The 15,772-nt window shown below is 36.3% G+C and overlaps 1 protein-coding gene across 11 annotated transcripts in view; it reads left to right on the top strand.

Annotated features, from left to right (window-relative positions):
• Positions 1 to 15,772, top strand: part of THADA (THADA armadillo repeat containing) — a 352,471-nt gene that overhangs the window by 42,177 nt on the left and 294,522 nt on the right. For 8 of the 11 annotated variants that reach the window (XM_050754776.1, XM_050754774.1, XM_050754781.1 and 5 more), the window contains 4 exons: positions 1,530 to 1,665; positions 1,946 to 2,082; positions 4,485 to 4,643; positions 6,336 to 6,493. In XM_050754776.1, coding sequence (XP_050610733.1) covers positions 1,530 to 1,665; positions 1,946 to 2,082; positions 4,485 to 4,643; positions 6,336 to 6,493 — 590 coding nt within the window. The remainder of the gene's footprint in view (positions 1 to 1,529; positions 1,666 to 1,945; positions 2,083 to 4,484; positions 4,644 to 6,335; positions 6,494 to 15,772) is intronic. The other 3 variants (XM_050754778.1, XM_050754783.1, XM_050754784.1) reach the window with 1 other exon arrangement.

Here is a 15,772-nt window from a genome sequence, read left to right on the forward strand (position 1 = left end):
CAGTGAGGAAGCACTTCACAGCCCATAGGATGACTATAATTTAAAAAATAGATGATGACAAGTGTTGATGAGGATGTGGAGAAAGTGGAACCCGCATAGACTGTTGGTGGGATTTTAAAATGCTGTATCTGCTTTGGAAAATAGTCTGACAGTTCCTCAAAAGGCTAAACATAGAGTTACCATGTGACCCTGCAGTTCTACTCTTAGCTCGAGCTGCTATAACAAAATACCATAGACTAAGTGGCTTAAACAGAGACCATTATTCTCATAATTTTAGAGGCAGAGAATTCCAAGATCAAGTTTCCAGTACCTGATAAGGGGCCTCTTTTTGACTCTCAGATGGCCATGTTGCTGTGTGCTCACATGGCAGGAAGAGAGAGCAAGCTCTGGTCTTTGTTCTTATAAGGACACTAATCCCATTAGGAGGGTCCTAATCTCATGACTTAATCTAAACCTAATTACCTTCCAAGCTCTCCGTCTTCGATTATCACGTTGGGGATTAGGGCTTCAGCATACCAATATTGGGGTGGGGGAGGGAGCACAAACATGTAGTCCACGACAAGCATATACCTAAGAGAAATGAAAACATACATCTAAACAAAAACTTGTACAAGAATGTTTATAGCAGCATTATTCATAGTAGCCAAAAAGTGGGAACAATCCATGTGTATCAACAGATAATTGGATAAATAAAATGTGGTATGTCCATGTGGTATGGCTATATGGTGAACTATTACTCATCTATAGGAGGGAATGAAGTATTGATACATGCTGCAGCATGGATGAACTTTGCAAACATTTTGCTAAGTGAAAGAAGCCAGTTCCAAAAGATGACATATTGTGTGATTCCATTTATATGATCCGTCCAGAGCAGGCAAATCTATAGACAGAAAATAAACTAGGCAACCACTAGTTTATTTTCTGTCTATAGATTTGCCTGCTCTGGACGGATCATATAAATGGAATCATGCAATATGTGATCCTCTAGGGCTGGAGAAGGGTAGAGGTGCAAGGAGAGCAGTGACTGCTAACAGGTAAGTTTCTTTTTTTTTTGGTTTGGTGGCAGGAGGGCAGTGAAAATGTTCTAAAATTAATTATGGTGATGGTTGTACATATGTGACTAGTAAAAACTATTGTATACTTCAAATGTATGAATTTTGTGGTATATGAATTACTTTTCAAAAAAACTGTTCTTTTTTTTTCTTTTTTAATTTGAAAGCCATCTGCTGTCCAATGAGCAGATGCCACATCAGCCTCGGGTTTGATATCCTAGTGAGAGGATGTTTAGGAGGAAGGACTAAGAGTGAATGCTGTAATGGATACAGGCAGTTTAGGGAAAGACACTGAGTTCTGCCTTAACTAGAAATGAGCAACCCTGTTGGATAACCTTGAAAGATCTCTTTTTGATTAAAAAAACTCTAGTGTAAAGTTCATTTGAGTTGGGCATATTAATGGGAACTGTTCTGCTGTTCGTACATTTACAAATGTTTTAAAATTGACATTACTTTGATTTTGTTTGCTTTTTCTAGTTATCAAATGCTTGATGGAAAATCTTGAGGAGGAAGTGTATCAGGCTGAAAATTCTCTGCTTCAGGCAGCAGCATCATTTCCAATGTATGGGCGTGTCCACTGTATAACAGGAGCTTTGCAGAAGTTATCTCTAAAGTAAGGATTTCCATAGCTACCTTCCTGTCTCAGAAATCCATTCATTTCTGAGCTTTAACCTCTTGTTGGAATGTATCCTGGGAAAGGCATGCAGTCTATTGCTTTGAATATAATTGAAAATCAGATTTAAAAACATACATATCTGCGTATATTTTTATGTCTCACATATTTTATATATTGAACAGTTTTGAAACACGAATTCAACTCCTTTTATCTAATTTTCATTTTTAAAATGTGATTTTTGCTTTTAGTATAAATTTCCCTAATGTTCTTGTTGCAGCAGCCTGCAGTTGGTGAGCGAGTGGAGACCTGTGGTAGAGAAGCTCCTTTTGATGTCCTACAGGCTTTCCACTGTGGTATCTCCAGTCATTCAGAGCTCATCCCCTGAAGGCCTCATACCAATGGACACTGATTCAGGTTAGCAAAAGAAGAAGGCAGGCTAGAGTGCTGTGGTTTGATTATTATGTCTTTACCTCTTTTTTCCTAAGTATTTCTTTGGGGAGATATAAAGCTAAATTGAGGAGAAAAGAATTATTGTTATTTGTGGCATTTCTGCCTTTTAGCAATAGTTTTAACTATTAAAAAGTAGCAAAAAAAAAAAAAAAAAATCCCAAACCAGGGGATGAGCCAAGGTACCTCCTACCCCAGGTTAATTGAGTTATATAATACTATATAATTTGAGCATCCCAAATCTGAAAATTGAAGATATGAAATGCTCCAGAATTTGAAACTTTTTGAACACCAATAGGATGCTCAAAAGAAATGCTTATTGGAGCATCTGGATTTTGGATTTTCAGATTAGGGCTGCTCAGCCATTAAGTACAATGCATATATTCCAATATTCAAAAAAATAAATTCGGGACGTTTTTGGTCCTAAGCATTTCAGATAAGGGATACTTAACCTATACTAAAATGGAGTATTCCTTTTAATACACAGAAAAATCATGAAATATATTTATATTTTGTGTTGAAATAAAGTTTGTAAATGTATTTTAGAGTGGAAATGAGAGGCTTGTATTAGAAAACCTGAGTGTGTCATAAACACGCACTGTATCATACACTGAAATACCTTGGGCTGATAATTGAGGTAATGTGGAGTTACGTGTTTTGCATAGAGAATATTAGGCTTTGTTCTTTCCTAAAAATGAGTTAGAAGATTGGTGATGGTTCATGATAGTAAGACACATTTATTTAGCCTGATGTTAGTCTAAATACCACATTATTTTATTATTATTATTATTTTTTTGGTAGAGATGGGATCTTCCTTTGTTGTGCAGGCTGCTCTTGAACTCCTGACCTCAAGCAATCCTTCTGCCTTGGCCTCTCAAAGCATTGGGATTACAGGACTGAGCCACTGTGCCGGCCTTAAATACCAAATTTTGACGCTTTAGATTTTCTACTTGAGCAGTGCATAAGAATAAGGAACATGGAGTCTTATAGCTAATATTTGGGTCAGCAAAGTACCCATCATATATTCTGGATGAGAAATCTTGAATATTTCTGTTACCTACTGTGGGTAGATCCTACAGAGAATGCTAACATTATCTTTATTAGTGAAGAGTTTTAAGGTATCAGTTGGTCTCAAAAATTGTCTTTGCCCCACAGACTTTTCCTTCATTCTCCCTGCCTTTTTACCTCTGGTTGTCTTCATTTTTGCTTCTTCTTCCCTGTGTTATTTGCCATACATTCTGAATTTCTTGAGAAAAGTGTCCCCTGAAAGCTGTAAAATTGAATGGATGGGATTCTTACAAATTTATTCTCATCTTTTCTTGGTCTGTGGGGGGTTTCTTTGGGGGTCGTTGTTAGTTTTTCATGGCTGTTCCAGGAAGGAACATAAGATGTTGATTGAATCATCATGATAGTAAGTTGAGTGTTTGTATTTCCCATAGTACCTAAATAATAGATGTAAATATAATAGATGTACAATAAATACCGGTTCTTTGATTTGTTAATTGATTTCAGATGATTTCCCATGGCTAGTTTTGAAAATCTGAGCCTAACTCCTTACTACCTAGCCGTCCATTCATTCCTTCAACTCATGTTTCTGAACCTCTGCCATGAGCCAGTTTCTGTTATAGGCACTGGTCACTCAGTAATGAACAAAGTGTTGCATTCATGGAGCTTACATTTCCTAATCCAGTGAGTGCTTAGGGAATAAAAATGAAACTTAATGTAATATGAAGACTGTAAATCATAATTAAATCATATTACATAATGTGTTTCAAAGTTGTGGAGTCTTTATGATATTCTTGTCCTATAAAAGATTGTTTTTGTTGTTGATGGGTTTTTAAAAATGTCTTTTTACCTTTCTATCTTTAAACTTTGATACCTTATATTATAGAGAGGGAGATAACCTCTCCTATTTTTTGTTATTTATTTATATTTTAAATCAAATACTGATTTTGTTCTACTTTTCTGTTGCCTGCTTCATTTTTCCTTCATAGAGAAATAGCATCTTAAAACTAAATTTATTGAAGTTTATTGCACTTCTTTGACATGATTAGCACCATATTTGAGATATTTAGACAACACTAAGAAAAGCAGTGTAGATGACATGGCAGCCTTTGTCCTGTGGACAGTTTCAGTTAGGTTTTTTTGTTGTTACATTTCAGTCTAAATTGCCATATTTTAAAAGTACACTCAAGCATCATGAAAACTCTATAAATAATTTTCATATTATCTACCCTGTGAGTCCCTTCTAATAGAGCTGATTATTAAGTATTGAAAATTACAGATTTTTTGAGGTTAAGTATCCCCAAGAGAAATCTGACATGTGATGTGTTACTGGGGTTTCATGTACACTAATTTCTTTCCCTCAGAGTCAGCAAGCCGCTTACAGATGATTCTGAATGAGATTCAGCCTCGAGATACTAATGATTATTTTAACCAAGCCAAAATATTGAAAGAACATGATAGCTTTGATATGAAGGACTTGAATGCCAGTGTGGTGAATATTGATATTTCTACAGAAATCAAAGGTAACTTGTATGAAATGGATACTGTAATTCGTGTTTAACAAGTAAAATGTACAGAATGCCCTTTTTATATAGTAAATTAGAGGTTGCAAATCTGTGCAGAACATTTCTAGAAAATAAAGTTTTTTAAAAATTTGGTTTTGGGAAAGATTTGGGTTTAGGAATGCATTTATAAGACTTTTACCAGACTATTAGGTGCTGTTGTGCAGTGTACAAGCTGTTAGAACAAAAAGCCTTGGAGTGGTGAAACCTGCCTTGACAGCCCAGGTGATGTAAGAGCAGTGCTATGATGTACCTGGGTTTGGGTAGCAGTCAACTTCTCCCAGCAATGTGGTTCATTGTCTGCTGTGGGAGTTCTTCAAGTCAAGCAGGCTTTTAAAGGAAACAAACCTTATTAGTAAAATGGGAGCTGCTTTGTTGTATCAAGCCTCCAGAATTCGAGTTCTTACATCTTGTTTGATCATTAGTTGTTACTAAATTTTCTGTAGTGCTGTAAAACATCATCAGAAGCAGCAATTTCTTAGTGATGTATTACATATTCTACATTCTCCACTAGGTGGGGATATTGTCTTGCAAAAAATTATCTCCACACTTAAATTTTTAAATTACACAAAATAAAACATAAATGTAATTATAGCCTATTGTAATAGTTTCAAACAACAGAGGTAAATATTAATTAAAAACAAATTAAATTCCTCCTAGGTTTCCTCTCCAATTCCATGTCTTCCCTCTTTAGTGCAATATATCATTTTATACTTATTCTATATATTTATGTGTATGTACACTTACCCATTTAATGCATTGGGCTTTTTAAATAAAAACACAAATGAGATTACCCTGTAAGTACCTTTTTGTTAGTGTGCTCTTTTACTTAATATAATAGTTCATCTTGGATTTTAAAAAAATGTCAGTACCAAAATACTCCTAAAACTAGAATAAGAAAGTAAGGGTAATTATAGCTTATTGGCCACGGGAATTAAATATATTTTGAAAGATAATTTGTATTTTCCTTTGATTTTAAAAGTTATACTCTGCTCCTTTACTAATGCAACAGACATCCTCACCAAAATAAATAAGGAGTATATTTATTATAGACATCCATATCATACTTTATGACAGAGAGGCAGAGTTTGTTTAATCTTTGGAAATTAAAGATTAAACTTAAGTTTTGGAACAATATTGTGTTTTATTTTAAAATTTAATTTGAAAATAATAAATTAAAATACTGGACCTGGCATAGTGGCTCATGTCTATAATCCCAGCACTTTGGGAGGCCCAGGCGAGAGAATCGCTTTAGTCCAGGAGGTGATGTGGTGAAACCCTGTCTTTACAAAAAAATGCTAAAATTAACTGGGTGTGGTGGCGCATACCTGTATGCAGGAGGCTGAAGTGGAAGGATTGCTTGAGCCTGGGAGGTCATGGCTGCAGTGAGCCGTGAGCATGCTACTGCACCCCAGCCTGGGTGACAGAGCGAGATCCTGTCTCCAAAAAAGAAAAAAAAAAAAACTTAGCATGATTTCTTCTCATAACACATGCTTGACAAATGTTAGCTTTTTTCCTTCTGAATAAATATAGCATGACAAATTGGGTTTGTTCAACCAGATTATTCGTGGGGAAATTATGAATAAGCTTGTTTTTAGAAACCTGGGATGTGAGTAATCAAGGTTGCAATAGTTGTGTTTTTTTTTGTTTAAGGTAAAGAAGTAAAAACATGTGATGTAACCGCGCAGATGGTGCTGGTATGTTGTTGGAGAAGTATGAAGGAAGTTGCTTTACTTTTAGGCACGTTGTGCCAGCTTCTGCCCATGCAGCCTGTGCCGGAATCTTCTGATGGATTATTGACAGTGGAGCAGGTAAGGCAGATGTTTATTCCACCATGTATAATTTCTGGTCAACCCATAAATCACAAACTTTATTTTATAACCCAACTTTAAAAAAGGTTTAAAATTTTTCTTGAATAAAATCATACAGATGTCAACTGAAGAAAGTTCATGGTAATTTAGAATGTTAGACTTTATAATACATTTCAAAACTGTGGCATTTTTGGAAATATTTTTCTAAGGTGTATAAATAACTGTAGATTTTACCTCACTTTTAACTGTAGTATTATCTCTAATTTTTATTTCTCCATTTTACATACACAGACTTAAACTTTAGCTTAAAATTGTGTGTTTAGTAAAACTCTGCAAATCTCTTTAAATTTTGGAAAGAAAAAAAAGTAACATGTTGGTTGATTATGGATCTCATGTTTCCCACTGCATTGATAGTAAAGTTGTAGTCTTGGTTTTTTTGGCTGACTTTTGTTTTAAGACCACAAAGTTAGTTCACCATCTGGGACTGTTCAAGTGACTTGAGTTCTGTGTTTACAAGAAATTAGCTTACCACAAGCATTTCATTTGGAAATATTTTAGATTTATTAGATTTCTGTTTTTAATTGATTCCCTCTTCCTTTCCATATGGTTTTGACAAATCCATTTCCCACCATTTTTCAGCAAAGATATATAACATGTACTTTCATTTTTAACTTTTTAAAAATAAAGACAACTTTGTCCCTAGGGTGTTACAATTCAAGAACAAAACAAATATTGTAGTATGCTAATGCTGATTATTTCTATAATAACCACAGGACTAGTTCCATGGAAATAATGCTAACGCTTTTTTTCTCACACTCTGTGGCTTATGTTGCATGCATCTGGTTAACAGCTGGGCTTGTGATGTTGCAAGGCCCTGAGATGAAGAAAGGCAAAAGCTCACAAGACACTTCAGGCATCATTATGTTCCTTATTCTTTTCCAAATCAAATAGGCGTTAGTGTCCTAGAGTTACTTGCAGTCATTGCTGGTGACTGGCTATAGTGCCAATGCCAACATCTTTGCTGAGGAATCCAGCTATGATTAATGATTACTTCACTGATGTTCACTGTCTTGCTAAGAAGTAAACATGTGCTAGAGGCCTTTGATTTCCCAACTTCTCTTTCCAAGGACAAGTTAAAACATTTAGTTTTTTGAGTTTGTTGGGTAGTGTTTAAAAAACAAATTAAGGGAAATGTATTTTGCTTTTACTGTAACTGAGAAAGACCTGAAAGCTTCCTATGAACGTTGTTTTGCCTTGACACCTTTTACATAGCACCCAAATCTTACGTATTTAATTTATGTGTGACAACCGTGATAAAATTGGGAATTAATGTAAAATAAAAGAGATGTTTGTAAAAGAAAAACAAACCAAAACAATAATTATCACAAAAAGACAGGTTCTTATAAACCAAAGAATTCTTCCAGTGACTGCTTGAATACAAAATAAGGTCCTGACTGTTTTTCCGTAAAACATTAGTTTCCATTCTAATGAGGTCCAGTCATTTTTCCATGTTGCCATTCACATGGTAACTTCACATACATAGGTGTGAGAAGAAACTGATGACTGAATGAGCGATGAAATTTATATGTAATAGCAGTATTCTAACAGTGAAACCCCACCCTCTGTGAAAAACTTGATTCTTCATATTGCTGACTTTAACTAAAGAAATGTCTCAGTTTAGGAGTCAATAAAAATCCAGAGTCATCAAGAAATTAGTGTTATTTACATTACTGGAGGATTTCTGCTTTTAAACATAACATTTTGCCCCATGAACTTCCTTTAAATTAATAATAATTAAATATACTCACGTGTGTTTAAAACCTTTAAGAGTTAAAAATACAAATGACAGAGAAGAACGTCATTTACATTGGAATGGCTGCGCCACACCTGAAGTATACCCTTCCAAGGACATAGTTGCCCTGGCAAAGCTAGATATGCTGTGCCTAGTGGCAAAACTATGAGTTTAAGAGTCGGATCTTAGGTGAATGTGACTGCCACAGACCTGAATACACGGAGGCAGTGAAGTGACTTGCAGGCAGAATGCAACCCTAGCTACAGGGGAGAATGTGGAACTTACATTTCTTATTCTTCAAAGTAATAACTGTGATCTACTTTTCTCTCAATGGATGAAGAAAGCCATTCCGTACAGTCTAAAATACAATTCTATTCTATTTTGAAATTTGATGACTTGAATGTAGATGACAGTCCCTTTAAGATCATCCTCTTTTTACAGCTCCTTGTTTAAACGGGTGGCCTCTTAAATCCCCCATATAGGAATATAGTTTATAACAGGTAGGGAGATTACAGTTTGGGGTTTTTTGTTGCTGTGTGGGGAGAAGAAATGGGGCTTGTTTATAATTCTGAGTTTTCAGTGTTGTATTCACAAACCATTAGAGCTAGAAAGATCATAGAGATGATATTATCGAGCTTTCTTGGACAAGAGGAAGCTGAACCCTGGATGTCACCTGGTTTGCCCAAGATTGCAAAGCTAGTTTGTGGCAGCTCTGGGACAGGAACCAGGTTCTTCTCCTTGCCAGCCTGTGTTCTGACATGGCACACTGCTGCCTTTGTTTTGAGCTGCTCATTTAATTTTTCTTTAAATTTAATTTTCTGTATTTCCCATATCCAGGTAAATTTTCATAAGCCTCAGGACAGTAAGATGATTTGCTACTGAACCTTTTCTCAAATAGTTGATTCCCTAGAGCACTTCATGTGAAGCAGTGTGCTCTCACCAGTTTCTCCAGGAGGAAAATGTGTTCACTCAGAGGCATGTCTGACTTTCCTCCTTCGCTCTGATCACATAATGAAAGGTTCTTTCATAGTGTCCCTGTACAAGAGGCAGAGATAAAACCAACTTTGAGGGATGTAAGTGGAGACCCTTCAAGAGTAAGCAGTACACACAACCTTATCTCACAACTTCCTGACTGGTTGATGTGTGTGGAGTTTTCAAACTTGATGTTTTGCTGATGTAGAGCTTTTGCTTGTTACGTTTTGTTGGTTCTCTTTTCATGGGCTATCTGATACCCAGTGCCTACTGATTTTTTAAAACAGCTTCTTCCACCTGGAGTACTATATGAACTTAAGTTTATATGTATTTCCCTAATATGCCTAAAAAGAAACTACCAGGTAGATTTTTCATTCATGCTTTTCCCCTTCAGTAATTATCGCCACAGAAATCACGAGTAAGATTGCTATTAGAAATTGCTAATTATAGAAATTGCTATTTTAAAACATTCTCTTTTATTTTATTTATTTATTTATTTTTGAAGCAGGGTCCCATTCTGCGCCCAGGCTGGAGTGCAGTGGTTCCATTTCGACTCACTGCAACCTCAACGTCCTGGGCTTAAGCCTCCCAAATATTTGGGACTATAGGTATGTGCTACCACTTCTGGCTAATTTTTATATTTTTTGTAGAGACGGGATCTCACCATGTTGCCAGGCTGGTTTTGAATTCCTGGACTAAAGCGATCCTCCCACCTTAGCCTCCCAAAGGGCTAAGATTACAGGCATGAGCTACCATGCCCGGCCTAAAAATTCTATGTTAGATTCTGTTGTAACTTTTATGATGCCCAGAGCTAACTACATTGATATATTCCCTCAGTAGTGTCTTCTGTTATTATTTTAGATATTCTGCAGTGAACTACAAATGGGATATATGTTTATTCACAAGTCTTAAAGAAATTGCCTTTTGTATTTTCTTTTGCCAAAGTTTATTTTTTAGAAATTATAAATAATTTCATTGAATTGCACTCAATGCACGTTCCCCATTTTTAAGCTTTGAGATGAAGTTGTGCATGTAACCACATCCTATTTATTGACTGCCTTACTACGAGGATATCGTGGGAAAATAAAGATGTACATAATATGTGGTTCTGTGACCTCAAAGGACTTAGAAATACAATGGGGATACCAGACAGAAATTCATTTTAAAAAGTCAGACTACAGGGCAACAGTTAACATAGCTCATGGTTAAGAATTTGCTAGAAAGCAAAGAATAAACATTCTGGTAAGATGATATCTGAGTGGTAGAAAATTATTACCTCTGTTGTTATGTAGGAGAACAGTATTTGAGCTTTGAAGAAATCCCAAAAGTTAGTAAGAAATCGCTGTAGGAGAGAAGGTACAGTTTAAAACATTAACTGTTTTACTGGAGTGTAAACTTTTGTAAAACATCCCATTTAACCAAAGTGAAATTAGAAGTGGCTGTGTCTTAGAGTCAGAATTCAAATTAAGGCTTAGGGATTAAGTCTCACTACTTTATTGTATAAAATAAAAATAAAGTGGACATTTATTGTTTGCTACTCTTTGCCAGGTACTCTGAAAAACACTTAAATGCATAATCTTACTTATTACTCGCAATAATCCTGTGAAGTAGGTTCTAGTGTTAGCTCCCTTTCATAAGTAAGAGAACTGTATTTAATTACTTTTCATTCATAGTACATTTCAAAATTTGCCTTCTCTAGATAAAGGGTAGATTTAAAATATATTTATATTTGTTTTTTATGGGTTTTATGCTTTAGGTGAGCATTTAGATCCCCTAATTAGTCTGTTGGTGAATTATAGGTGCCTGGAAACATGGCATGTAGCTTCTTCCCCTGTGGAAATTTATACCCTGTAAGTCCATAAAACATGTTAATTTTCCCTATAGATACACTTTTTATGAAAAGTTAGGAGCAGGATATGCTAATTTTAAAAAGATAAGTGATTAGAATTTAAATTTCTGTTCTTTAAATTTTAAGAACAGAAATCACTGTATTGTTCTTGCATTTTGATCTTAATTTCCTTTATAAAAATCCTGAGATGTATGTTATTAAAAATTATTTTGTTGGAGGTAACACACTACCAGACTTAAAAATATACTACAAACCTGTAGCAACAAAAAAAGTGTGGTACTGGCATAAAAACAGACACATAGACCAGTGGAACAGAATAGAGAACCCAGAAATTAATGTATCTACAGCCAACTGATTTTCGATAAAGACTCCAAGAACACTCGTTGGGTAAAGGACTGTCTCTTCAATAAATGGTGCTGGGAAAACTGAGTATGCTTTCTTTATGTGCAGAAGGGTGAAACTAGACCCACCTCTCTCTCTCTGTAAAAATCAACTCATAATGGGCATGGTGGGTCATGCCTGTAATCCCAGAACTTTGGGAGGCTGAGGCGGGCGGATCACCAGGTCAAGAGACCGAGGCCATCCTAGCCAACATGGTGAAACCCCGTCTCTATTAACAATACAGAAATTAGGTGGGCATGTGGTGTGCACCTGTAGTCCCAGCCACTCGGGAGGCTGAGGCAAGAGAATCGCTTGAACCCAGGAGGCAGAGGTTGCAGTGAGCTGAGATTGCACCACTGCACTCCAGCCTGGTGGCAGACCGAGACTTGGTCTCAAAAACAAAAAACAAAAAACAAAAAACGCCCCCCCAAAAAAGCAGAAATCAACTCAAAATGGATAAAAGACCTAAATGTAAGACTCAAAACAATAAATGGTAAAGACTACTATAAAACTACTTGAATAGTAGTATTTATTCAGGACTTTGATCTGGGAAAAGATTCTTTTCTTTTCTTTTTTTGTTTTTTTGAGTCTCGCTTTGTCACCCAGGCTGGAGTGCAGTGTCGCTGTCTCGGGTTCAAATGAACCTCTGCCTCCCGGCTTCAAACGATTCTCCTGCCTCAGCCTCCTGAGTAGCTGGGATTACAAACAAGTATGTGCCAATGGCTAATTTTTGTTGCCATGGCTGGCTAATTTTTGTATTTTTTTAGTAGAGATGGAGTTTCACCATGTTGGCCAGGCTGTTCTCAAACTCCTGACCTCAGGTGATCTGCTTGCCGTGGACTCTCAAAATGCTGGGATTGGAGGTGTGAGCCACCGCCTGGCCTGGGAAAACATTTTTATAAATAAGACCTTAAAAGCATAGACAAGAAAAAATAAATGGAATTATATCAAACTAAAACCCTTCTGCACAGCAAAGGAAACAGCAGAGCCAAAGACAAACTCCAGAACGGGAGAAAAAATTTGTAAACTATTTATCTGACAGGATTAATGTCCAAAATGTATAGGGACCTCAAACATCTCAACAGCAAAAAAAAAAAAAAAAAAAAAAAGGACAAATGATCGAACAGACATTTCTCAGAAACATAGAAATGATGAACAAATATATGAAAAAATGTTCAACATCACAAATCGGGGAAATGCAAATCAAAACCACAGTGAGATATAATTTCATTCCAGTTAGGATGGCTGTTACCAAAAAGACAACAAATGATGGCAAGAATGTGTAGAAAAGGGAACTCTTACACACTATTGAATGGAATGTAAACTAGTATAGCTACTATGGAGAACAGTATGGAGGTTCCTCTAAAAACTACACATAGAAATACCATATGATCCAGCAATCCCACTACTGGGCATTTATCCAAAGAAAAGGAAATCAGTATATTGAAGAGAGTGCTGCAACCCCATGATTGAATAGTGTTGCAATCCCATGTTTATTGCAGCGCTATTCAAAATAGACAAGGTACCTAATCAACCTGGGTGTCCAACAACAGATGAATGGATAAAGAAATGTGGTATATATACAAAGTGGAATACTATTCAGCCATAATAAAGAATGAAATAACTGTCATTCGCAGCTGCATGGATGGAAGTGGAGGACATCATGTTAAGTGAAATAAGCCAGAAACAGAAAATTAACCACTGCATGTTCTCACACATGTGGAAGTTAAAGAAGTCGATCTCAAAGAAATAAAAGGTAGAACAGAGGATACTAGAGGCTGGGAAGAGTAGTTGAGAGGGTGGAGATAGGTAGAGTTGTGAAAAGATACAAAATTACAGCTAGATAGGACAATAAGCTCTAGCGTTCTTCACCACAGTAGGATGATTATAGTTAGCAATAACGTATGTATTAATAATTCCAAATAGCTAGAAGCAGGATGTTGAATGTTCCTAACACAAAGAAATGATAAATGTTTGAAATGATGGATAAGCCAATTACTCTGATCACTGTTTATTATATGTATTGAAACGTTACTGTGTACCCCATAAATATGGATAATTATTTGTCAGTGAAAAAGAATTTTTAAAAATGCATAAAAAAAATCTCTCTCCATAAAAGGGTTTACATGTCTTTATTAAATTATTTCAAGGTACATTTTAATTTTTGATGTTACTGTAAATGCATCTTTATAAAAATTACATTTTTGAACTTTAACTTGCTGGGCTATAAAAATACAACTGCTTTTAAAATATTTGTCTTATATTCATCCGTATTATTAAACTCCATTATTAATCATTTGTGAATTATTTGTAGATTATATGTCCATAATGTCACCTTCAAACAATGAGAGTTTTTTGTTTTAAATTTTTATTTTACTTTAAGTTCTGGGATACATGTGCTGAACTTGCAGGTTTGTTACATAGGTATACATGTGCCACAGTGGTTTGCTGTACCTATCAACCTGTCATCTAGGTTTTAAGCCCCACATGCATTAGATATTTGTCCAAATGCTCTCCCTCCCCTTGCCCTCCACCCCCCGACAGGCCCTGGTGTGTGATGTTCCCCTCCCTGTCTCCATGTGTTCTCATTGTTCAGCTCCCACTTACGAGTGAGAACACGCAGTGTTTGATTTTCTGTTCCTGTGTTAGTTTGCTGAGGATGATGGCTTCCAGCTTCATCCAAGTCCCTGCAAAGGACATGAACTCATTCTTTTTTTATGGCTGCATAGTATTCCATGGTGTATATATGCCACATTTTCTTTATCCAGTCTATCATTGATGGGTATTTGGGTTGGTTCCAAGTCTTTGCTATTGTAAATAGTGCTGCAGTAAACATATGTGTGCATGTGTCTTTATAGTAGAATGATTTATAATCCTTTGGGTATATACCCAGTAGTGGGATTGCTGGGTCAAATACTATTTCTGGTTCTAGATCCTGGAGGAATCGCCACACTGTCTGCCACAATTGTTGAACTGATTTACACTCCCACCAACAGTGTAAAAGCGTTTCTATGTCTCCACATCCTCTCCAGCATCTGTCGTTTCCAGACTTTTTAATGATTACCATTCTAACTGGCGTGAGATGGTATCTCATTGTGGTTTTGATTCACATTTCTCTAATGACTGGTAATGATGAGCTTTTTTTCATATATTTGTTGGCTGCATAAATATCTTCTTTTGAGAAGTGTCTGTTTATATCCTTTGCCCACTTTTTGATCGGGTGGTTTGTTTTTGTAAATTTTTTTAAGTTCCTTGTAGATTCTGGATATTAGACCTTTGTCAGATGGATAGATTGGAAAAATTTTCTCCCCTTTCGTAGGTTGCCTGTTCACTCTGATGATAGTGTCTTTTGCTGAGCAGAAGCTCTTTAATTAGATCCTATTTGTCAATTTTGGCTTTTGTTGCAACTGCTTTTGGTGTTTTAGTCATGAAGTCTTTGCCCATGCCTATGTCCTGAATGGTATTGCCTAGGTTTTCGTCTAGGGTTTTTATGGTTTTATTTCTTTCTCTTGTCTGATTGCTCTGGCCAGAACTTCCAATACTATGTTAAATAGGAGTGGTGAGAGAGGGCATACTTGTCTTGTGCCGGTTTTCAAAGGGAATGCTTTCAGCTTTTGCCCATTCAGTATGATATTGGCTGTGGGTTTGTCATAAATAGCTCTTATTATTTTGAGATATGTTCCATCAATACCTAGTTTATTGAGAGTTTTTAGCATGAAGGGGTGTTGAATTTTATCGAAGGCCTTTACTACATCTATTGAGATAATCATGGGGTTTTTGTCATTAGTTCTGTTTATGTGATGGATTATGTTTATTGATTTGTGTATGTGGAACCAGCTTTTTTTTTTTTTTTTTGAGGTGGAGTCTCGCTCTTTTGCCCAGGCTGGAGTGCAGTAGCACAATCTTGGCTCACTGCAACCTCTGCCTCCCGGATTCAAGCAGTTCTCCTGCCTCAGCCTCCCGAGTAGCTGGGACTACAGGCGCACGCTGCCACTCCTGGCTAGTATTTTGTATTTTAGTAGAGACGGGGGTTTTACTGTGTTGCCCAGGCTGGTCTCAAACTCCTGAACTCAGGCAGTCCGCCAGCCTCAGCCTCCCAAAGTGCAGGGATTATAGGTGTGAGCCACCGCACCCAGCCTCTTTCATATTTTTTACACTTTTCTTCTTCTTTTAGTGTGCTGGCTAGGGGCTCCAGAACAGAATTCAGTAGACGTCGTGACAGTAGGAATCCTTATCTTGTCCTGATTTTAAAGAGGATTAAAAAAACAAAAAAACCTGTACTATT

Source organism: Macaca thibetana, chromosome 13 (assembly GCF_024542745.1).
Source record: "Macaca thibetana thibetana isolate TM-01 chromosome 13, ASM2454274v1, whole genome shotgun sequence".
Lineage (NCBI taxonomy): Eukaryota > Metazoa > Chordata > Mammalia > Primates > Cercopithecidae > Macaca > Macaca thibetana.